Source organism: Zootoca vivipara, chromosome 2 (assembly GCF_965207765.1).
Source record: "Zootoca vivipara chromosome 2, rZooViv2.hap1.1, whole genome shotgun sequence".
Taxonomy (NCBI): Eukaryota; Metazoa; Chordata; class Lepidosauria; order Squamata; family Lacertidae; genus Zootoca; species Zootoca vivipara.
In genome coordinates, this window is record NC_142584.1 from 28,564,095 (window position 1) to 28,589,047 (window position 24,953).

Sequence of the window (24,953 nt, forward strand, 5' to 3'; positions counted from 1 at the left end):
AAACATTCTTCCACCTTGGGATATAACCAAGTGGGCAGCAACCAAGAGATAAAGCACCAAGAGTTTACAAGTAATATCAGTGTTTTTGTTAACAAATGTTTACAAAAATAGCTTTGGATCTAGTGACACTTCTCATCCCATCATGAGGCCTATTTCCCTTATAGACATAGTGGCATTTCCACCACATGTGCCAGTAAGTCCTCTTTTGGGTACAGCCATGCCTATAAGAGAGTGGTGATTGCTTGTGTTATGCAGGCCAGACTGGGATCAAAACATACTGGCGGACCACTTTCTGAGTTTTCTCGAATACAAAAGGTCTGAAGGACACAAAATTGGCACCATTTGAGAAGATTAACTTTTTATTTTCAAGCACTGACTCCAACCCATTTCAAATTTTCAAAGGGGAAAAAACAGAGTCAAGAAATAAAGTATGCATTACTAAGACTAGGTTTTTGGCGTTACCCAGGGATGCCACAGCTTCGGGTCTTGAAAGCTTTTCATCTCCACCTCTTAAAACAGGTTGCCTATTTTCTCTTCCAAGAGAACTGCTGTGTATTCTAAATCTAGAGAGTTCTCTCCTGGATTGTTCCATTGTTCTTTCACCTGTCAGTTGGATGATTCACCAAGAACACTATGGACCTGTTTATCAGCAAGAGTTGAGAGCAAATACACTATGTGCATTACATCATGGGAACAGAACTTGCGCAGTGGGCTTGCTATCTGTAGGCAACTCTACATGGCTGCCTCCACAGGATTGTGAAGTCGGGTACTGATTGAGGTCCCAGTAAACAGGGTCCCTGCTGGGCCAGGCCAAGCGACTACCCATTGCACCATCTTGATTCCAAGAAACTGGGAATGTAGGAACCCACATTATACAATTAGGAAACTGATCCAACTAGCTCAGTATTTTCTACGCTGGTAGTATACCCAGCCAGATGGGTGGGGTATCATCATCATCATCATCTCTCCAGGATTTCAGATGGGAATCTTTCCCATGGCTACCTGGAGATTCTGGGGCATTGAACCTGGCACCTTCTGCTTGTAAAAGAGATGCTCTGCCACTAAGCCACATTCATTCCCCTAGTGCTAGACATAGGAAGCTGTGTTATATACTGAGTGGCCCATCTACCGGTAGCTCATAGAGATGAACATTCAGATGTCTCTTGAGAAAACTGCAAGCAGAGCATGGAGGAAACCTCCTTTCCTCAGTGTGTCCAGCACCCAGCATTCATGGAAGACAAATGTCCACAGGCACCACAGCTCAGGTTCAAAGGCAGTAAAACTGCTGCTAGGAGGCAAAAAGCAGGGTAGGCGGCTCCATTAATGACCTACTTGTAGACTTCTGCAGAGACAGCAACTTCTGGGTAAGGCTCAGTGGAGCTTCAGTCTGATTCAGAAGAATTCATTGTGAGCACCCGATAATGGCAACGCCTCCAGTGCCACCCTGACTTTTTAGTCCCCTTGTGTTGTGCAGAGACAGCATTTGTGTTTACATATTCCAACTTAAGGGGTGCTGCTGAGGATGCTTTGCCTGAACGTCCCCCTTCCCCTATCCATACACCAGCTCCAGGACTTGAAAACAGCCTCCATGAAGTGACAACAGGACCAGGCTACCTTCTTTAGGCTGAAAAGTTACATTCACTCGCAGTCCACCCTCCAGGTCCTGCACGCCAGCAGTGGCTATGGCCACCCCACATGCACAACACACAGCCACCCACCCATTTGGATTTGAGAAGTTGGCCATTTGCAATATTAACACAGTAGAAAAACTCAGCAGAGACCCCCCCCCTATATGGCATGGAACATAGCAGCTTCTACACTAGCAGCAGGTATTCCTGGCAGCAGCTGGTGATGGCATGAACGCTCACAGGTCAAGCTGCAAGGAGCTGTTCCAACCAGTCTCCTTGCAGATGGTTCTAACAGCGACCCTCAGTCTCAAAAAGTGACAAGGGTGGTGCCAGGGGACCTCCGTACAGGGAGCCTCCCCCTCTCCTGCTGACCAGCACATTGCCCAGCGAGAGCAGCAGCAGCAGGTCAGGAGAGAGGGAGGAGGAAGTCAGGGGGGTGGAGGAGAGAGGGCTCAGAGATGCTGCAGAGCCTGGGCACTGCCCTGGCCAACAGGCTGCGGAAACGGGGCAGCCACTTCCGTCGCCCCAGTTAAGGTGTGGGACTAAGCGTAAGGAAGGGAGGCGGCGTTTTGGGGTCCCCAAGCTCTTACGCTGGTCACGTAACAGGAAACGTCCACTCCCGGATTCTGCGAGTGACTAGCAGGTCATGTTTCTTGGCATCTCTGCACTGTAAATACGATGCACAATAAACCTGTTAAAGACAGGAAGGAGTTTGGCGTCTTTACTCAAGAGTAGTCACACACAAGCCCTGACAGGTGGGAATCAGGGAGAAATCCCTTTGGCATATAAGGTATCCATCTATGGGTTGTTAGGAAAGAGTTCCAAGTGAAATTTAATTCCCCTTCACATTTTTGAGAGTGCGGTATCAATACATGGTATCACTGCAAAAGCTGGATTTCCTAAGCCTTGGCAATTCCTCCTTGTTGAGTCAGGGACGGGATGCTTGCGGCCCTTAAATGTTGTTGAACTCCCTGCTCCCATCAGTCCCAGCCAGCATGAAGCAAAGGTCAGGGATGGATGGGTGTTGTAGTCCAACAACATCTGGAGGCCTTGGGTGTCTGAGCCCCATTTCCCCCTCCCACACCCACTGCTCACAGCAAGCTTGGAAGAACTTCGACGAGGAAGCGAAAACCATGTCAGTTTCAAGATTTTATTTTACCGTCAGTAAAGGGGAAGCTGATGATTCCAAATCTGTTAATCCAGATCTTTAGATTTATAGACAAAAACGCATCAAATCAATTTAACAAAAAAAAAATCCTGCAAGGGACGGAGTGGGGAAGAGGAGTCGGGGGCAGAGATGTAGCTATGAAAGAGAACCACACACACACACCACGCGCTTGGTCCCAGTTCTAACACAAGTTTGGGACTCGCAATAGCCCCGCTGAGTTGGGCTGCTGAGCTGGAACATGCCCACCTGACAAAACAAGAGAGCAGGCCCTGCGAGGCCTCCTCCTTCCACGTCAGTGGGGTTTCTACTGGGGGTAGCAGGGCTGTCTGGGCAGCATGAAGGAGAAGCATCTAATCAAGGCAATAATAAATACTGACAGGCCAGGCACATGATTTCAAAGGCAGAACAGATACATAAGGCATTCACTGCTCTCGAATATTTGTCCATAGCAAGCTCTTTTGTTCAGATCTGGTGAGGAGCAGCTGAGCTGGGCCAATCCTTCTTCCAGCCCTAAAACCCAGGGGCTGCCCTGGGAACTTCAGCACTTTGCAGCCAGTTTAGGTGTGACAGAACTAACATGGAGATGACAGTGGCACTCGTAACTTCCACGCCCACCAACAGGCCCCACCTCCCTAGCTGGAAGCAAGCGCTTCTCTGGCCACAGGGAGTCTGTAAGGGTAGCAGCGTAAGCCTTTGGAGACATCAGCCTCAGCAGGGGGATGGTCTGGCCAGAAGATGGAAAAATCAGGAGGAGGGAGGGGTATGTGTGGGGGACAGGACAGGAGCACATATAAAAAAGTGTAACAAGGTCGGGGGGGGGCCCTCCCTGGAGGATGTATGTTATACACATTAAGGCATCATGGTTACAGGAAACCATCACAAATGGAAAGCCGACCCACGTCTCCGGAGGAGAAGGGGCAGGCCATGAACATGATTGAGCCTGGAAACAATTGGGGGGGGGAGGCAGCAGGCAGTTCCCAGCTCTGCATGGAATCGATTCCTCAGCACCTTGCCCTTCACCCAGAGACAGGAGTGCCTCCGAATCCTCTCCCCTGCAGGCAGGAATGTTGCTTCCCCTTCAGCACCTGCCTGAAATGTATTCAAAGTGGGTCAGAAGCAGCAGACCTCATAATCGGGAGGCCAGAGAAAGGAGAGAGAGCACTTCCACCTCTGCGCTTGGGCCAGACAGTGCAGGTTTGGTCAATTTCTTTCAGTGATTCTTGGGAGGAAATATGTGGGGCGTTGAACCAAAAGGTCTTCCTGATGAGCTTAAGAATGGGGAAGGGGAGGGAGGGTCTCAATGCCAGCACTTTGGTACAGGGTGGGGTGTTTTTTTTTCTCCTACTGTAGCCACTGTCTGAGCAACTCTCAGGATTTGGCTAGGGAAGGGCTAATCCTTCCACTCCTTCTTGATGTTTAGGTTCCACTCCCAGGAAAGGTGGTCTGTCTTGTCGTCGTCTGTAAATTTGGATCGGATGTTGTAGCTGCCCCGAGCCAGCATGCCCTTGGGGGCTTCCTCCATGGGGGTCAGGAACTCGTAGTCCTCAGCACGTGGCCCGTAGCTCCCAACCATGTAGTCAGTCTTGTCAACTAGAAGGGGGGGGGAAAACACAAGACACAGAACCAGAATATTTGAAATGCGCCAATGACTCTCCAAAGAGTTTTTGTGCGGAGAGGGAAGAGCCAGCCTTCCAAAGCCATCGGAATCGCTCGCTACTGCCGCCTGCATGGTTGGCATTCAAGCAGAAGCAACACATCCTCTGTATCAGCTCAAACACCAAGTTCCAGTTTTATTGAGATAATGTTTCAAACTAAAAGTTGATAGAACGCCTCTGAAAAACCATTGTGAAGTCGTCCCCCCCTTTTGCTTCGTGAAAAGCAAACGAAAGGTATGGGATCTACTGCACATGACCCCTCCCACTCCTTGACACTTACTTTTTACTCCTTTCCTGAATGTGTGCTGAATATACTTCAACCCCGAAACAATCTCTTTGTGCACCTAAATAGACAGAGAATTCCATCAGCCAACAAGCACTTTTCTCTTGACACACAAAATCCTAAAGGCCAGAGCACAACCCGAAGGCTGACCAGTAAGACAAGAGACCTTACCCGAAAGGAGATTTTTAGCTGGTATTCAACACCTTCCTTCAGGACAAAGCACTGCTTCTTGAAACTCTCCAGGTCACCTGAACAGCAAGGAGAAGGCAGGAATCAAAGACAAACTTTCCACTGAGAGCTTTAAAGCAAAGAGCAGCAGATTGATTTCTATGTATATTAGCATATAAAGCCCTTAGCAACTTGGGACCAGTTTACCTACGAGATCCCTTTGCTCCACGTATGCCCATTTGATTACTTAGGATTGGCGCTACTGTGGGTGCCACATAATACCCGTTCTTCATTTTTAAGAACTCGATTGTTTAGTGTGGCAGCGCCTGCCCTTTGGAACTCCCTGCCTATTGAGGTCAAGCTACTCCTATTGAGGTCAAGCTATAGAATTGATGCTTTTGAATTATGGTGCTGGAGGAGACTCTTGAGAGTCCCATGGACTGCAAGAAGATCAAACCTATCCATTCTGAAGGAAATCAGCCCTGAGTGCTCCCTGGAAGGACAGATCGTGAAGCTGAGGCTCCAATACTTTGGCCACCTCATGAGAAGAGAAGGCTCCCTGGAAAAGACCCTGATGTTGGGAAAGATGGAGGGCACAAGGAAAAGGGGACGACAGAGGACAAGATGGTTGGACAGTGTTCTCGAAGCTACGAACATGAGTTTGACCAAACTGCGGGAGGCAGTGCAAGACAGGAGTGCCTGGCGTGCTCTGGTCCATGGGGTCACAAAGAGTCGGACACGACTAAACGACTAAACAACAACAATTGCCTTCACTGTACTCTTTTCGGTGCCTGCTAAATACATTCTGGTTTAGACAAAGCCTACCCAGATGCTTAGAAATCTGGTTTAGCGTTTTAAATTTTATGTGTTTTAAAGTATGGTTGTGAATGTTTAACGGTATCATTGTTTTTTCTAGCCATGGAGCATCAAAGCAACACCAGAATGAAAGAACACCAGAATGGCACAAGCCTAGACTGATGCCTGTTGTCCAGTTCAGACAATCCAAAGGCTTGTATACTAGGCCATTTTGCAGGCTATTCAGCTGGCACTGCAGCACTCGGTAAAATGGCTGGGTTTGCACTGAGTCCTACCGTAGTTTAATACAGTGAAACCTTGGTTTATGAACACCTCGGTTTACGAACGCCGCAGACCCATCTGGAACGGATTAATTCACTTTCCATTACTTTCAATGGGAAAGTTCGCTTCAGTTTATGAACGCTTCAGTTTATGAACAGACTTCCGGAACCAATTACACCCATGTTTCAGTTTATGAACGCTTCAGTTTAAGTACTTCGCGGACCCGTCTGGAACGGATTAATCCACTTTCCATTACTTTCAATGGAAAAGTTCGCTTCAGTTTATGAACGCTTCAGTTTATGAACAGACTTCCAGAACCAATTGTGTTCATAAACCGAGGTACCACTGTATTTCCTTCTGTCCAAAAAGAAAAAGGAAATTGTGCATTCAGGTCCGGATTGTTTTCCCCTCTGGCAACCTGCTTATTCCAGCTGGTAGCTCTGCCACAACTCTGCAAACTGCACTCTCTCCTAGCCAAAGTCTGGCAGACCTTTCCCAGAATGCAAAGGTGCAGATGTGAAACGAGGCAGGCGCCTTTGTTGGGTGACTGCTCTACCACTGGACCGGTAGGCTGTCTGAACAGCCAAATGTAAATTTGGCTGCTCTGAAACTAAGAATTAGTCTATCTCATGGATCAATGCTGAGCCCTAAGATGACTTTAACACAAGCCTATTCCGTAATAGGCAAGACGAGCCTTAAACCACATCACAGCAGCAACTGTGCAGGAAAAACTCTTCAAATGGCTCTCAGTTCTGGCAATGACCTCTTCTCTATCAAAACTGGGTGCAAAGCAAATGCTGTAGGGCGAAACTCTGTAGCAGTAGATGTTTGTATAGGGCTGGCTATCTGCAGTGAGAATGCAATGTATTGAGACTGAAAGATCCTCTGGTGAACCAGTCTAGCCTACCTGTACAGGACCGATCATATATTCTGACTTAACCCACTCACCTGTGAGGTCCAACTCCAAGGGTCCAGGAGCAGTAGCGCAGACCAAAGTCAGTTTTGTTACCACCACGTTTGGAGTGCTGGGATCTGGAAGAGAAGTTAAGGCATAAATACTAGAGGGTAAGCAGACCAGCCCTTAAGTATCTCATTTGATAGCTGCAGGGATGGGCTGCAGAGCAGAGCAGCAAAAAAGCATGGCAAGTATGGATCCACCAATGTACTGCGCAGCAGTCAACAAATCTGCCACCTGGTGAGCCTTTGGGTTGTATCCAATTCAATTGTCCCATTAAGGGCCTCTGCCTGTGCAACTGGGCTTGTTCTCCCTGCTTTCTCCTCATGCACCTCCATTCTGGGTTTTCCACCACCACCTCTGCTGAGCAAATTTGAGGAGTGTGAAGGAAAGTCTTATCGTGCAGGCCAAAGTCCTTGTGCTAACAGGTCAACTTCATTGGGTACAACCCTTTGTGCCTAAGTTTACTTAATGTTCTCTTCACAAATGGACTGTCCTGAAAGCCATAAGTGGATCCCAAAACTCAGATTAAGAGGAAAGCTTTGGGCCTTTAACTCTCATGGTTCCCTGGTCCCTATAGTTTCTCACCCCCTACCCGCCTACCAGTACCTCTACTTGTTCCCCATCATCTCAGGTGCTGCCAAAAAAAGTAATTAGCAGTGTGTGTGTGTGTGTGTGTGTGTGAGAGAGAGAGAGAGAGAGAGAGAGAGAGAGAGAGAAGACAAGGCTTACGCAAATTTACTCCTGACTTAGATCTGGTTACAAACCTGTAGAGTTTATTCAAAGTCTAAAGTTCCAGTTTGCAGAGACAATTCCCCCCTCCAAGACCATGGATTTCAGGACTGGGCAACTCCCAAGCTTCTTTCCTCAGGACCTCAGCTCTTGGCTTAGACCAGATGGTTTCCACACCACATCCAAATAGAAGAGGGCCAAATACTTTTGGAGAAGCATGCATGTGTGAGAAAGCGGGGCAGGTTTCAGAAGGCCTGCTTCCCTCGCACAGTAAGCCCAAATACGTCCTCCAGGGACTCACCGACAGCGATGGCAACATTTCCCAACAGGGCCTCCTTGTACTTGCGTAAACTCTCATCATCCTTGTCCAGTTCCTGAATCTCCTGGATGCTCTTCTGGGCAGGGGGCTTGTAGTTGACAGAGTGCTCGTCCTCCTCATTCTCAGCTGCAATCTGGGCCAGCTGTTCGGGGGTAGGCTCTTGTTCAGCCATGTCTGCAACTATGACCTATTTGGGGGTGGGAGAGAGAGGAGAGAAGGAAGGGACACAAACAAGTGCATTAGCTACGGCAACTTGGCTAGAAACAACAATGTCTGCAAGGGGGAAAACCCTTGCCAAAGCTCAAGGAAATTCCCCAGGTGCTGTAATCCTTTAACTTTCTGAGATTTTTGTCTTGGTGCACAGAATTCCTGAAGGAATTAAAGTCGCAGAGACTGAGGTTCCTAGCTGATATGCTCCCCTCCTCCTCCTCAAGAGAGGCACCACAGGATGTGAACCTTTGCACTTTGCCCCCTGCTGCTGAAGTTAAAAGAGCCTCATTGCCAGATAGATGTTCTGTTCTACCTCACTCAGGACCTGGAAGGAAGCGAATCAACCAAGCGACAAGCTTGCTGCTCCACCCTGGTCTTTATCACTGCATGCTAGCCCTTTTAGCCAAAATCTGCCCCATATAAGCCAACGGCACCCCAACTCACACAGCAGGCGGGCTAGGGTTGGCAGCACCCGCTGCCCGTCTGAAGGAGAAATAAAGCACCCAGTTATACCCAATGCTAAACAAAGCCAGCGAAGGTGGCTGCTATTATTGGCTGGGGTGGGCAGGCGGAGGGACCAGTCATGGAGTGAGGTGGGGCAAGCTTCCTCCAAGCTATCTCAGGACAGCGAATAGGAAGCTATTATGGTAACCATGGTTAAAGGAGCCTGCTCTCATTATAAAACCCAGTTCAGACACTCCCAACTCCTCTGCAGGCTACGAAAAGCCCTTTGAAGTTGCAACTCATCCCAGGGGGCTCCCTGGAAAGGTTAGAAATGATCTGAGGTGGTGTTCTCAAGCAACGGGGTTTCAAAGGCCTTGGAATTTTCCTTTTGTGCTGTTGGCAACCAGCGAGCCCAGGCCTCTGTCTTTTTTAAATAAATAAAAAAGGGGGTTCGGGGGAAGTAGCTCTTCCGCTGCCACCAATTTTCTTCCTTGCTTCCTCTTGTGCCTCTCCTCTCCTCCGATTCACTTTACATAAATATGCAGAGGTCAGGACAAGGGCTAAAATCACTGCCAACAGGCACTACGTAGATGCTAAAAGGACCCAATCAGGAGAGAGTGGAGCGCACTTGACAGCTGGAACAAACTCCACACTAACCCAACTGATTAGTTGTGGGTGGCTTGTTGCCTCCAAAGTACAATCTCATCGTGACAAACAATAAGTTGAAGTGAAGCCAGGTCTTTTGCCTCAAAGCATCACAAACGGGAAAAGAGCATCAGGATGCCAGATGAATCCTGCTAAACATGTTGTTGTTTTTAACTTTGACACATTATTATGAAATCTTATTGGGTAACAAGGCAGAAAACAATATACTCCCCCCCCCCAAAAAAACCTGGTGAGCTTTCAAAGGTCTTCTCTGCTCATAAAAAGCTGCATATAACACAGTGGACATTGGGCCTATCTAGTTCAGGGCAGCCTACACTGACTGGAAGCAGCTCTGCAGGGTTTTTAAGCCCGCGGTCTTCCCCAGCTCTGCTATGGAAATGAGTCGGGGACTTTTTGCATGTTCACCACCACTGAGATATGGCTCTTGAGTCTAGCCCAGCCCCCGACTGTGCTCTGGGGTCGAAGGTTTGTGTACCTGCAAATTTCAGGACCACTAAAAGACCAGACACCTGGCTGTAAGAACTGCCTCAACAGGAGCCTTTGCTACTTAGCACCCAATCTTGCCTGCACCTGCAGGACTTGGATGAAGCAGTAAATCTCAAACTGGGCAAAAGTATGCCAAAGTCATTCAAAACTGTATAGTCGTACCTTGGATCCCAAATGTCTTGGTATTCGGACGTTTTGGCTCCCGAACACCGCAAACCAGGAAGTTCTGGTTTGCTAACGGTCTTGGGAACCGAAACGTCTGGCGCGGCTTCCACTTGGCTACAGGAGCTTCCTGCAGCCAAACAGAAGCTGTGCTTTGGTTTCCAAATGTTTTGGAAGTTGAACGGACTTCCAGAATGGATTTTGTTCGACTTCCAAGGTACGACTGTATTTCAATTTTCAGGAAGCGTCCTCTGCCCTTGTATTTGATGGAGAACAAATGAAAACGGGGACAGAAATGCTTTGTCACTAATTATTCAATCAGGTAACGGACAGCAGTTCTGGGAGGACTTGTTCATGTGGCTTACAATGTATCTGATGTTTTATGATGTCATAATATGTCATAATAATTTTTCTAACCTTGGCACAAGCAGTGTTAGAAACTAAGATATATAAGCTAGGTGTCATATGGCTCCTTAAACCAAGGTTACAGTCGCCAAAACGGAATGTCTAGTTGCCATTTTTTGGGCAAGACGGCTCTAAAGTCTTATTTTTCAAACGACAGACTGACTGTGATTGATTATTAGTTAAACATCTGGCTAGATCAGATTACCTTCTTGAGCTAGGTTAAGAGATTTGAGAACTTACAAGAAGAAAAGCCACTTTATTTAGAGACAGTCCACATATATATTGGCATATTCCTACCTCCTTTTCTTAATGGTGACATAGACCATTCATAACATAAGAACATTATTCACAACTGTGAGCAGGGTAAGTGAAGACAAGCTACAACAATTAACTACCGTATAATGGCGTTCACTGCTCCTGCTCACGTTGTACAGAAAAAAGCATTTCGGTTCCTGAAATTCATTCTGATTGTGCAGATAAAATATAACCAATAAAATTGTACAGGATGGGGTATTAGTATGTGAAAACAGTCAAGATCCAAGGATCCCCAGGCATGCACCTCCAGATGGTGATGTCAGGCACCATCCTATCACTCAGGCATCTTCACTTGGTTGCAAGTGGCCGACAGTCAGGTGCAAAATGCACCTGGCAAATTTTGTACACAAGACTCCTTGCTTATCCAAAAAATGAACCTTATGGGTTGCTGTTGTTTTTAACAATTAAGAGTAGAAATGCCAGGATTTTGATCAACTAACCAAGACTCAGTACAGCTGGAACAACTTTTTATTGGACGGAAGAACTCCACAAAGGTAGCTCAACTGGGAAAGTACGGTACAACAATCACATGATCTGTGGCTTCCATCCGCAAGCATGCATAACTCTCAAAGGGGAAGGCAGACAAGGGCCAACAGCATCCACCAGAAACACTTGTAACATAGGTCACTTCTGCACCTGACATAAAGCATGATTACACCACCTTAACATTCGGTCCTTCCTAGAAAGGGCTCTGGGAACTGCATTTGTTTAGGATACTGAGAGCTGCTTTCCTCCTTTGCAGAGGTATAATACTCACAACTCCCAGGGAAGCGGGACTAGCTGTTAAACCACTCTGGGAATTCTAACTCTCGTTCCCAGGATTCTTTGGAAGAAGCCACATAAAAGAGGTTTAGTATGGTGCAGATGTGGCCTCCGTGACTATCTTTATGTCTTCAGTATAAAGAAATGCTTGCTTCTCCATAGCAGATCTTCTCGATTTAAGCCTCTTTCAAAAAGACTGATGTAGTGGTGGTTCTACCATGTTTCCCCTTTTTTAAGACACCGTCTTATAACTTTTTTTCCTCAAAAAAACACAAGGTGTCTTATTTTCAGGGGATGTCTTAATTTTTTATTAGGTTTTTATTTTATTTTATTTTATTACGGTACCTTCTGTTGCTCGTTGGTCTTATAAGGCAGACAGGAAGGGTGGAATTTGCAGAGACTGGCTCTCGGAATACAGGAAGGGAGGAAAGTGTACCGGTAGTCAGCAAGCTGGTTATTACGGTACCTTATGACAGCCCGCTGGCTCGGGGCGCTGCTGAGCGCTCCGAGTGCTTGGCGCTGCAGCAGCCGCCGGTTCCGGGCGCCGAGGCCATGCGGCCCACAACATTCCGGCGGGGCAGAAGGGGGCCAGCAGCGCTCCCGTCACCGTCCGTTCAGTGCCGAAGCCGCGGCCTGAACCTGCGCACGCGGGAACCGGGCAGGTCCCGCGCCGGGGTTGCTTGGTGCTTGGGGCGCGCCGTGAGCGGGTGTGTGAAGCGATGGCGCGAGGCTCCCCCAGCTCCAGCCTAGGCAGGGATTTTGCTAAGGCGAAGCCTTCAAGGAGCCAGGCTTGGGCGGCTGGCTGGCTGGGGCTAGGTCGCACAGCGGCTGAGGAGGCAGGGCGGGAGTGGGACGGAATCTGAAATGGCCCAGTCGTGGGTGGCAAGGCGGATTGGGAGCAGGGCGAGACATTGCCGGCTAAGCTGCTGGGCTGCTCCGGCACAACATGGCTTTGAGGGACGGGCGTGAGGGCTTCCGCAGGGGTCAGCTTCCTCTGTGTGGGAGGTGGTGCTGCAGAGCCCAAGGCGGGAGCCGGGAGAGCCTCTCCGAAGAACTGTTCTCCCGTGCTTAAACAGAAAGGCACACGCTTAAACAGAAAGAGCCCAGGCGGACCAAACCAAAGGTCCCTCTAGTCCAGCGCCTTGTTTTTAAAAGCGACTAGGAAAAAAAAAGCCGTCCGTCGCCCCGGCGGCGTGAAAGGGCCCACAGGCCTCCCGTCGCCGCTCAGCCTTGGGCCATGCAGCCCACGACACTCTAGAGGAGTGGAAGGGGCCAGCAGCGCTCCCGCCGCCGTCCGTTGCCCTGGCGGCACGGAAGGGCCAGCGGGCCTCCCGTTGCTGCTCAGCCTTGGACCATGCAGCCCACAGTGCTCCAGAGGCGCGGAAGGGGCTAGCAGCGCTCCCGACGCCGGGGGGTTTCCCTGTCCGGGCGCTCGGCCCGAGTGGAAAAAAGTCCTGGGAAGAGCAGGGAGGCTCCCAGCGTGGCTCACCTGGCAACGCGCTCAATTCATGCACCCCCTCCCACATGGTCTCAAACCTCTCCCGAGGTATGCCTTATTTTCGGGGTATGTCTTACGTTTCGCACATGCCTAGAAATCCTGCCATGGCTTACTTTATGACTACGTATTAAAAAAGGGGAAACACGGTACCTAAATACTTGAAAAGGCTCAAATACTGATTTAAGAAGGCTAGTTATCACATGAACACAAACAAGTGCTCCAGACTTTTCTCATAAACACTGACATTTGCTGAGGTACATGTGTTGTGAAAGGGCAGGGCTTCAATCTTTTTACTGCAGCAGTGTTAACTACTACTACTACTACTACGGTTTAAAGTTGACTGAACAAACACACTGATCTCTCATCTTTCATAGGGGAGAGAGAGAGAGAGAGAGGCAAAAGGCAGAGATTTCCAAGATACCAGGCAGCCAATGCAAACAGCCTTCTTCATAAATATTCAGTAGCAAGGCATCGGCCAACATGTTCCTAAGCCAAGCCAACTATGTTGAAATGAGCAACTAGGTATGTCCCACCTCAGAAGCTGTGTTAGAAACTCAGCTATATAAACTAGGCACCAAGTGGCTCCTTAAACCAAGGTTGCAAAATGCACCCAGAGCCTGTCTAATTTTGAACACTGTTCGTAAAACCAAGGATAAGGAATGGAAAATTACCTGGGGCAGTTACCTTCCAGAGGAGGAACACCAACCCTAGTTGCCCCTGTCCCTCCTTGCATCGTAGAACTGCAAAACATACTGTAGTTCAGCAATCTTCAAAGAATTCCAGGAACTGAGGGAGACCTTCCTTGGAATAAAAGGTGTAGGTAAAACTATACCAGGGAAGGGGACTTGTGTGCAATAGGAAGGCTACACAGAAAAAAGCAGTTGTCTGCCCCCACCCTTGGGAGTTGTTTTCCTGTGTGCGCACAGGGTCCTCAAGGGGGAGAAGCTGTTGGCTAGCAGCAGTATTTTCCTTGCTCCAGCTGGAGTGCCCCTTTAAGGCACAGCAGCTCGCTGTCAGGACTGGAAGTATAAAGGGATGGAAAGCAGCAATGCCCCTCCCCTTCCAATCAGGAAGCTGGCTCGCTCCCCAAGGGTGTGACCACATGCCTTAGACATTACTGAAGAGCTGCTGCCACTGGCACAGCTCAGCTGCTTTCCTATGTGGGTTAGGCCCACTTACAGACTTCTGCCTACACCCCACTTCTTTTCCCCTAAAGGCAGCCAAGAAGCAATCTATATGGGGGGACGGACTATCATAAGTACCTATTATACCACCCACGCTAGCATCATGCAGTCCCAAGTTGTGTTGCTAGGCTCACTGTTATCCCTGCTTCCAACCCCATGAAAAAAGCAGCTAGTAGGATTCATGTGCATCACTAGGCCCCAGTCTCATGAAAAATTCCCTGTCATACACAAACACAGCCACACACCACCTCCAATCCTGGAAACTGACATCCACATTACAAGTATTGCTGCAGAGCGAGAACCTCGCCACCTCTTATCCACCCCAGAAAACTAAGTGAAGTACACAGCAATAGCAGGAATTATGAACTATAGGGATCGGGGCAATACACACTGAAGTAACCTTGTTAAGAAACCCACAAGCTTACAATAAATGTTAATAGTGTGTGGGTGTCTTCCCTCCTCTGGCAGTCCAAGGGGCTTTTGTGATGGGCATAGAAGAGGGATGGTGTGACTCTCCCATTCACTTGCCTGCATGCAATTCCTTGTTGCCTATGACTACCCAGTTAATTCAAGGCTGCACCACAGAAAAGAGTCAGGCACAGACAATGGGTCCACTTGGAGAGAGACACCATCGAAAACATCCCCACAACAGCATACCCATTTCTCCAAAACAAACTAAAGAAAAACCGCACAACACTGGACAGGTTCACACAGAAGGGAAAAGTAGGCAAACTATCCCAAACCCCACTGGCTTATCACCCACTATTACAACACGCAGCACAAAACCTCCAGATAAAAACCTGGCAAGCCAAAGGCCTACACTGTCTAAAAGACTTCTACAAAAACAACAAACCCATACCAAAACAAGAAATACAAGACAAACTAGGGGACATGGAAATACCTTGGCTACCACACCATCAACTACATGCCTTCTTAAACAATCCAGCAGTAAAATCAACAGCGACTAGGCCCTTGATCACCTTCAAAAACCTTCTCCTGACAACAGAGGGACATGGCAAAGGGATGGTATCCACAATATACAAAATACTGCTCCAAAATCCCACAAACTCCCTTGACATAATCAAAGAGCAATGGGAGCACGACATAGGCTATGAAATTAACCCCACCCAATGGACTAGAATGTGGTCTAAACCTCCCTTTAAATTCGTATCAGCCAAAAGAAGGGAACTCACTCTGAAACTCACCTACAGGTAGCACTTAACACCACAGAAACTGGCGCTGATACGCCCAGGAACCCCACCAAGATGTTGGAGAAGTTGCACCTCCACGGGCACATACCTCCACATGTTGTGGGAATGCCCTAAAATCCCAACCCTTCTGGATAGCAGCCCTATAAGAGATATGCAAAATAACTAAACAGGTATTAGAACTCACCGCAGAACTGGCGCTACTGAACATCTTCCAATATCATAATGACCACTCACATACAGAGCTTAAATCCCACCTACTCTCAGCAGCCAGAAGCCTCATAGCCAGACACTGGAAAGCCAGACACTGGAAAGACCTGTCAGGAGTAAACATGGACCAATGGTATCAAATTGTATGAGAAAAGGCCTTACTAGAAAAGCTAACCGAAAAACTGAAACTGACACAGGGACAAATAGAAGAGGATGCCTTCACCCCAGTATGGCTTCCCTTTATCACATACACAGCCCAACAAGACAAGAAGAATCCGCCGACAGCATACGAATCAGTCTGGCTTACCTGACCCAACAAGCCCCCCCCCACCTCACAAATGAAAACAAACCCCACTGCAGCCAACCACAGACAACCAACCACACCCTGCCCCCCCAATACCTCTCACTACCAAGGAAATGTAATACCAGAAAATAGAAAGAGAACCTACTCAGTTGACGCTGACACGTACACTATATAAAAGAATATAAGCCTCACCACCCCACCCCTCTTTTCCCCCAACCTTATACGGTACACAGCACAATTGTCTCACAACAAATGTAACTGATGTGTAAGAAAGACAAATCTTTAATAAAAATAAATCCAAAGGGGGGAGGAGAGAAAAGAGTCAGACAGGAGCTGTCAGAAATTGGATTGCATGATTCACCATTCACAAAGCACTGCAAGCCCAGCAGTGGCACAGAATATGATGATACTTTGCCTCCCCTGTCTCCCCACCCCAGGCCAGAACGTTAATCCTCTCAAGACTGCTGTCGATATGAGGCTGGAAAGCCTTTTCAGCTGCCAGGACTTCCAGGGAAGGCAGACACCACAGCCTGGCCCCATCACACACAAGGGACTATGCAGTCCTAGAAAGCAGACTTCGCTCCCAGCACACGCAGATTTGCTGCAGGCGAAGGGGCCATGCAATTGTAGTATAACAGAGAAGGCTTTGAGGGGGGAGGGCAAGCTCATATGCCCTTGCCAGGGAGCAGCTTCCCTTCACATCAGGTCACAAAATCCCTGCCTGCATTAAGAGGAGCCGTTTCCAATCAAAGAGGAAGGCCACTTTCTAACAAGACGTTGGCCCTTCCTTGGAGGAAGAGAGCAGTTTACGAAGGGTCAGCAGGATAAAGACCGCCTAGAGGGAACAAAGGCCCTTTATCGCCATTTCCAGGTGGCAGCAGAAGCAACACCAGCAGATTTGTTTTAAATCACACTCTCAGGCACTCTGCTCACGAAATCTGCCCCGATGGTGGAGCTGTGTCCAATACCAGAAAGAGCCATTCAAGTTAGACTTTCCACTTTTCCCAAGCACAGCAGAGGAGAACAGAGAACAGTGGCATAAACTCTTGCAAGATTGGCGCCACAGTATCTTAAGCAGCACAGAGAACAAATTTCAGGTGGGTGGGGGAGACTTCCATGGAAATCACGGCAGTGTTGTTCAAAGTTACAGGAAAGTAACTTGTGCTCCAAAGGACTGCCAGGGTTAGGCTGGTACAGCAAGGCCAAGAGTTTTGTACCATTGGGACCCAGGTGGCGCTGTGGGTTAAATCACAGAGTCTAGGGCAGGGGTCCCCAGACTTACCCGGCTTCGGGCCGGTGCCCGCCGCGCCGACCGCACGGCGGGCCGGAGAGTAGGGGAGTGCGCGCGCAGCGGGCCGGAGGGCGGGGAGCGTGCGCCCGTGCGCACGCACACGGTCGGGGAAAAATCGCCGAAAATCGCTTGTGCGCATGCGTATGGGCCTCCCCCGACCCGGAAGTGCATTGGAAATGACCTCTTCTGGGTCGGGAGAGGCCCATACGCATGCGCACAAAGGATTTTCGGCGATTTTTTGCCGATTTTGAAGATCGCCGCCGCGCTGTGCGCCGTAAAAGCGGGCGGCGGCAGCAGGCGGCGGGCGTTGCGGGCCAGATTGGGAGGCTAATTGGGCCGCATCCGGCCCGGGGGCCGTAGTCTGGGGACCCCTGGTCTAGGGCTTGCTGATCAGAAGGTCGGCGGTTCGAATCCCTGCAACGGGGTGAGCTCCTGTTGCTTGGTCCCAGCTCCTGCCCACCTAGCAGTTCGAAAGCACATCAAAGTGCAAGTAGATAAATAGGGACCGCTCCGGCGGGAAGGTAAACGGCGTTTCCGTGCGCTGCTCTGGTTCGCCAGAAGCAGCTTTGTCATGCTGGCCACATGAACCGGAAGCTGTCTGCGGACAAACGCCGGCTCCCTCGGCCTATAGAGCAAGATGAGCGCCGCAACCCCAGAGTCGGACACGACTGGACCTGATGGTCAGGGGCCCCTTTACTTTACTTTAAAGCAAGACTGGGGAACCTGTGGCCCTCAAGACATTGCTGGACAACCACTCCCATCACCTTTAACCACTGAGCAAGCTGGCTGGGGTTAATGGGTGTTGATCACCAATTCCTCGCTCCTGCTTTATGGTGCCATGACACCTTTTGATTCCAGCAAATAGCTACGGTAGGTGCAAGTCACATGAGCGAAAAGCCATATACATAAACTGGAATGTAAGCATCAATGTTTAACTACAGCAAGCTTTGTTTAGCTTCCCCTGTATTCACCCTATTTATACTACTAGATCTTTCTAGTATCAAACCACAAAATCATATGCAACAAGCTTAGTATTAGAACCTTTTGTACAACCTTCAATCTAATCTACAGCAGAGAGCATGGGCAGGGTGATGCCTGTAAGCTTGCAGATACAAGCAAATCATGGAAATTGGCATGAAAGCAAAAGCCAAAATAAATTCATTAGTGTTTAATGTGCCAAAAGGTTTTGGTTTTGCTTAAAAACAGATTAAACAAAACAGTTACCCCTCTGAAACTTATTGGGTATTACATTGTTTTAACAGTCATATCAGCACATTAAAAATGCTAAGGATCACCAACAGACCACAATAATATATAGATACATTGGAACAATTTGTTCATACATGCATGCATAGCCTACACTAGACCATGTAGTGCTAACAGAGTTTAGGTCAAAGTTATGAGCGCTTCATTTCAAAATTAGTTCATGTTTTCCACATGAACTACATACACTTATTATTGGGAAATTATTCTATACCATCTAGAAGCAACAGAAAATTAAAGATGAAAAGAGATTGAGAGGAAGGAGTTTATTTTAACGCTATATTTGTGTCCTAACTGAACTGGAAAGTGTGGAAAGCCAGGGGGAGAAGATGGGTCAGGAAAAGGGGGATTAAGTAGCACTGCAGCTTCAAGGACTATTTAGAACACTTTCAGTACTAATATAGAACCGACAATTTATCTAGGAACTGGAGCACCTCTACACACTAAATATAGCTCTAGAGCAAGTGGCCATCCTCATGCACCTGAATTTGAGAGCCGCTATCATGTTGACATGATTAACTCAGAGAGGTATAATATCTGAGCCAATTTTGCATCTGAAGATTTCAGGCAGCACCTAAAAGTACCTGAGATTAAAAACAGCCAATTAGTAACACAGAAAAGCTTGCCTGCCCTCAAGTGATTAGGGTACTTAACTACATCTGTAAAGATCTACGGTCCAATTCCCAATTGCTCTCACAGCAAATGGCTCTATACTGTATATTCTTTGCAGCATTACAATGACCATCTCATTCCTTGGTCAGCACAGGCTGACCAATACAACACTGGCTATATCAGTCTGTTACATGCCACTGGTTAGACCAGGCATCCCCAAACTGCGGCCCTCCAGATGTTTTGGCCCACAACTCCCATGATCCCTAGCTAACAGGACCAGTGGTCGGGGAAGATGGGGATTGTAGTCCAAAACATCTGGAGGGCCGAAGTTTGGGGATGCCTGGGTTAGACAATGGGTCAATACAATGGTTCTGGGAGGGGAAACCTGCTTCCCACACACTTTCATTCATGGAATAAATCTGAGTACATGTTGCTATACAACAAAATGTGTGAAATCTGGCACATGCACTTGTTCTGTACTTATCAGGCAGCGGGGCTGTGTGCTAATCTGCATACCCATGGCATGAAATACTGTACAGGCACAACACACTGCACAGAAAGGAAAGCTAGTTTTCCTACACAGAAATCGCTGTACAGAGAAAAGTAAATGTGTAAGCAATCTTTAGTGTGAAAGGGCCAAAACTAATACATTGGGCTCTATTTTACAGCTAACATATTTCAGGAGCAGCAGGGCAGCTTGTTTGCAACTGCCCAGCATTACTGCTTGCCAGCACTGCTCCCAGTTTCTTCTACTGACAGACCCTCGCTACTCATCCAGTCTTTTCACCCTTTGGATGTTTCTAAAGGGAAGAAGGGGGGGGGGTCCCAGAGAAGCAAGGTCTTCCAAGAAAGCACAATCCACATCATTAATCAGACTGCCAAACAGACAGAGAAACATTCAGCACTGCAGGGAAGACACAGGGTTTTGCCACCAGGGAAATTTGCTGCTGATGAGAGGCAAGAACAGAAGCTCCTCACACGAATGGTCCCCAAGGCTGAGCCACTAATTCACTTTGGCAGAATGTTCCATCTGAACGAACTGGAGATCCCATTAGCCTTAGAGCTAATGCACTCTGCTGCAGTGAGGGAGAAAGGGATCAGTGGGGAGTTTGGATTTATCCTTTTTACATGCACAATTGAGCCAGGGGATGCAGGAAGCCATTGATTGCCAGATCATGTAACTCTTGCTGGTTTTGACCACATCTGTTAGCATTTCATACAGAATTGAAAAGACTTTGTTGCTAAAACATTCGCAGCCTTTAAAGCCGGGAGAACAGCCTGATACAGAACTCTTTCACAAACTGGCATTTTATAGCCTCCAAGCATTGGTGAGCTTTGCTTGAGTGCTCTGAAGTTCTCATACTGGTGGAGAATTAGGCACGACAGATTCTAATCTGCATTTACCCGCTGTGCAACGTTCATTTGCCACGATGTATTAGCTGATAGTACAAGTTTGCTAAGCTGCAGCATACACAAGCACTCACCATGGAAACAGAGCAGCAAATATTGACCAGAGTAAAGGCATGACAGGAGTCCTGTCTTTTACTGGTACTGCTACAGTGCCAACCTAAAACATTAGGAAGCCCAAAGCCAGTAGATCACTGGTGCTGAAAGGTCAGTTGTGTGTTAGCTGAGCTCTGAGTACTGGAACTGAGAAAGTGAAGACCAAGCTAGCAGGACCTCTTACAGAATAGTGCCACAAGATCGGCAAAGCAGCTGAAGCAATCCAAAGTAAAGTAGGTAGACAGACTGGATAACTTGTAGCACACTGGCAGCTAGATCACTTATCAAAGATCCACCAATCACTGCTTGACTGTAGTCACTGGAATCCTTAATTACATTTCCTTTATTTCACCCACAGCCTGCCGATAAGAGAAAAAAACCCTGTACCTTCCCTAAAGCAGAAGAGAAGCATCTTCCTTGCTGAGTTTTTTCATACAGAATGGCTACATAAAGGATAAAGCTTCTGCTTTCAGCATATTCCTGATGTGATTCACTGAGCATCAAGACTGACCAGATTTCAGTCCCCCAGGACCCTCTGACCCAGAGGCCAATCATGGTCTTCTGGACTTCCCCATTTGGACAGTGAGGCCATCTTGGGCAAGCCACTCTTATGGTATCTACCTTACCCCACATGAGTCTGGACAAGGCTGAGCCAAAAGGTTGAGGTCTTGTCCTTGCTGCCTGCTGGTTCTCCGAGCATCATTTGTGACTGTGAAATGTGGCCTGTAGAGCCAGAAAGGTCCCCACCCTAAACCAAATCTTGGCTGATTAGTTGCAGCCTATAAAAGGAAGCCTACAGTGCAACAGGCTGGTTCAGGAAATGTAGCTAAGATTTTGTGCACTCTCAGAAAGGATGCAAACAAGATACATGTTGCATCTAAGCAGCTTTACCCATTACAGTACAGACATAGCATTAGTTAGAAGGAATATTGTTTTACATTTTTTGTAATTTCCTCCTGTATACGGCATGAATTTATATTCTTATAACTGTTTGCAGGACCGAGAAGTTGGCACTAGATTTACACACACACCTTATAGATAAGGTATGACAAACCTGTGCAGATAACATTGTGCCTCCCACTCTCAACACCTCTGCTACTACTGGACACTTAGACTACAGAACACTCAGTAACAACAGAGTCCAGGTCTGTGGGTGCCCCTCCAGCATCTCTAGGTCTTTCCAGAAGACTGCTAAAAGAATAGATCAGCCATTATGCCCTAGAAAACATTTTATCAGTGTCATTAATCCAATGCCAAAAAGTGATACAGCCCTACCTATGGCAACAAAGCTCCACAAATGTATAGCGGTCAAATTGATCCTCTGCATCCAATGACTTTTAGCCACAAATATGATCATACTGCCATAAATACGTACCCTATTATCAATCACATTTTGCTATGGAATTAGCATTAGCTGCATAGCATGCTGTTGGTCCATAGGATATGCATTTCATCCACATCTCAATGTGCAGGCAATTAGTCCCAATGTTTCAATCCAACCCCTTTGTAGGGTTCTATAAGCAGAGCCAACATGAAGCATATCCCATGGAGAGAACAGGCTCAAATAAAGGTTTTGTTAATAGAACAGTTTGAGTAGTGACCTTCGTTAGTGATTGTGATATGAACTTTCACCCACACCAGGGCTTAATATAAAAAGAAGAGATGCTTTTCAAGCCTGTAGACTGTTTACATTAAGACTGCTGGACTAGAACTCCCATCAGCCCCAAGCAGCATGGTCAGGGATGACAGGAGTCCAACAACACCTGGATGGCACCACATTGGCTTCCTCTGTTCTAAACCTAGAAACAGAAATATATCAACTCAGTCATGGATGAAATGACACTCTCTGTACAATACTGAGCCCCCCTTACTCCAGGGGGGAAACAAGTGACCAAATGCCACGTTTTAACTCAAATAAAGCCCTCAAGCTCACCCATATTCTCTCATACAGCGACTTTCTCAAAGGCCTTGTGTGAAATTTCATGTCAATGATAAACTGAGCAGGCACTTACAAAAATAACTTTAACACACACTTGCTGCAGGCTTGACTTGAAGGAAATTGCTGAGGAAAAAAATAAGAGCTCCTATGGAGGAAAGACCAGGAAGGTGTGAAGTCCAGCAACGCCTACCCAAGCAGCTATAGAGCAGGCAGAGATACACTTTAGGCCTATTCCAACGAAACAGACAAAGAAACAAAAGCATGGGAACTGGTCGCTTATTATAAAGGAAGGCAAGAACAAGAAATCTGAGTATGAACAGAGTAAAAAAATATATCTAGGATTAGCCATCAGAAAGGCAAGTTTATTCCCTCCCCCACCCCATGCGAGCAGGTGCCTACATGGCATCACTAACAGGCACGGGAGACTATTAAGGGATGGCGAGAGGAAGTTAGCTGCAGAGCTCAATGGACGGCACCCCAACCGAAATATTAACGGGCGCGCGCACAGGTCGCCCATTCATAACGCAAACCGGCCCTGAGGTGTGCGACTCCCACTAGGGCGGAAGGGTAACCAAAAAGCCACTCCGCAGAGGCGACGGCGAGCAGAAACGGCGGGCGACCATCATCGCCAAAGCCAAAGAAGGGTGGGGTGGAGAAGCAGGATAGGGGGGAAATACGGGAGAAAAATAGGTTTCCAGGTATTGCAGCAGCAGCCCGCCCCAAGCCCAGAAGCCCCGACCTCAGTTGCAGCCCCCTTGCCCAACGCCGGCCTCTACCTTGCGCCGGTGTTGCTGGTGTCGCTGCTCCTGCTATTTCTGCCGCCACCGGTGACAAACGCCGCCCGCCACCGCCCAGATCCACCCCGCGCGCGCACACCCGCCCCCACACTTCCGCGATGTTCCCTTGGCGTCACTTCCTTCCGCCGGCAGGCAGGCTATCCCGGCTGCCACCCGCCCTCCGGTGAGACGTCACGTCCGGTGAGCGGGCCGCGCATTGGCTTCTAAAGCGGAGGCGGGAAAAGGGAGCCGAGCCGGATCAGAGAGCGCGCGCCCCAACGCCTAGAGTATCTACATATGAGATAGGGAGACGGGAAAGAGGGCGGGGCGAAATTCCTCTTTTCCCCGCCCGGCGGCCATCTTGGGGTGGGAATGGCGGACTTTTGTCTCCTGTGCGCCGGGCGGATGACGCTCTTCCATTGTGTGGAGAAGGAAGTCGAGGCTTTTAGGGGGTCCGAGGCCTTTTCTTCTAGCACTGGAGGAAGGCATAGGAGGGGGAAGAGGGGCGGTGGCGAGGTTTTTGCAGCAGCGGCAAACGTTGAGTTCCCTCTTCCACACCACGTTAAGTGACCATCGCACCCTTCCATTGTTTGTCCTATACATTTACAGGAATTGTTTTTGCCACCTCCCCACAGCCTGGCTTCTAAATATTATGCCCAAATTGCCCCCACCCCATTTCTTCCCCCGTCCTTGTTTGGTGAGCCTCGCTTCCTCATAAACGTAAGTACGGTACTGTATATTTAGGATTTTAGCGGTAAACACAGGTCATCTCAGCAGAAGATTACTTCTCACCGCCATCAAATAAAAACTTATTTTTTCATGCGGAATTGACGTGCAAGAATACGGGACACCAATTTGGAAAAGTTCAGCTTTTGGGGGTAAACACACAAGAGCGGACCACTGAACGATTAGGAAGTATTAGGCGTAAGCAACTCTTTAACGCTTTCTTAAAGAATACAGCCTGCATTTACGAAGGCAACGCATGATCCATTCCAACGAGTGTTGGGCACACATGGGGAACACTGATGTGTTAAAATAAAAAAGTTCCTTCCAGTAGCACCTTAGAGAGCAACCAAGTTTGTCATTGGTATGAGCATGCACACAAGAGCTCATACCAATGACAAACTTAGTTGGTTTGGAAGGAATTTATTTTGTTTCTACGTCAGACCAACACGTACCTGTAACTAGAACTGATGTGTTAAAAGACTGAACTGCTGCCCGATTAATCTATGCCAACATATTTTTAATTTGCACTACATGAATTGTGTGCCCACTCATAAACAAGTCCAAATTAGCCAATTGCCCACTACCTCATTAAATATGTTTTTCAAGGAACGACAAACTTAATCCCTATAGTATTTAAAATACTGTAATCCTAAAAAAACAAAATGCAGTTTTTGCAATTACTAAAAAGTAGTGTAAAGGTAAAGGTACCCCTGACCGTTCGGTCCAGTCGCGGACGACTGGGGTTGCGACACTCCTCACGCTCTATAGGCCGAGGAAGCCAGCATTTGTCCGCAGACAGTCATGTGGCCAGTATGACTAAGCCGCTTCTGGTGAACCAGAGCAGCGCACAGAAACACTGTTTACCTTCCCGCTGAAGCGGTACCTATTTATCTACTTGCACTTTGACATGCTTTCGAACTGTTAGGTGGGCAGGAGCTGGGACCGAACAACAGGAGCTCACCCCATCACGGGAATTCAAACCTCCGACCTTCAGATCAGCAAGC

The 24,953-nt window shown here is 48.0% G+C and overlaps 1 protein-coding gene across 5 annotated transcripts; it reads right to left on the minus strand.

The window, feature by feature from the left end:
- Nucleotides 1-2,764: 2,764 nt before the first annotated feature.
- On the minus strand, nt 2,765-23,317 carry ARHGDIA (Rho GDP dissociation inhibitor alpha). Of its 5 annotated transcripts, XM_088663039.1 has the most exons (7): nt 23,187-23,317; nt 22,521-22,570; nt 7,968-8,172; nt 6,928-7,011; nt 4,906-4,982; nt 4,732-4,795; nt 2,765-4,386 (listed from the first exon to the last, which is right to left on the minus strand). In XM_088663039.1, exons 3-7 carry the CDS (start codon nt 8,155-8,157, stop codon nt 4,187-4,189), a joined length of 615 nt encoding a protein of 204 aa, XP_088519165.1. In that variant the 5' UTR covers nt 8,158-8,172; nt 22,521-22,570; nt 23,187-23,317; the 3' UTR covers nt 2,765-4,186. The 5 variants fall into 5 exon arrangements, with proteins under 5 accessions (XP_088519165.1, XP_034960145.1, XP_034960144.1 ...); XM_035104254.3 differs by lacking the exon at nt 22,521-22,570 and having other exon boundaries at nt 23,224-23,317; XM_035104253.3 differs by lacking the exons at nt 22,521-22,570; nt 23,187-23,317 and adding an exon at nt 15,513-15,644.
- Between the last annotated feature and the right edge of the window lie 1,636 nt (nt 23,318-24,953).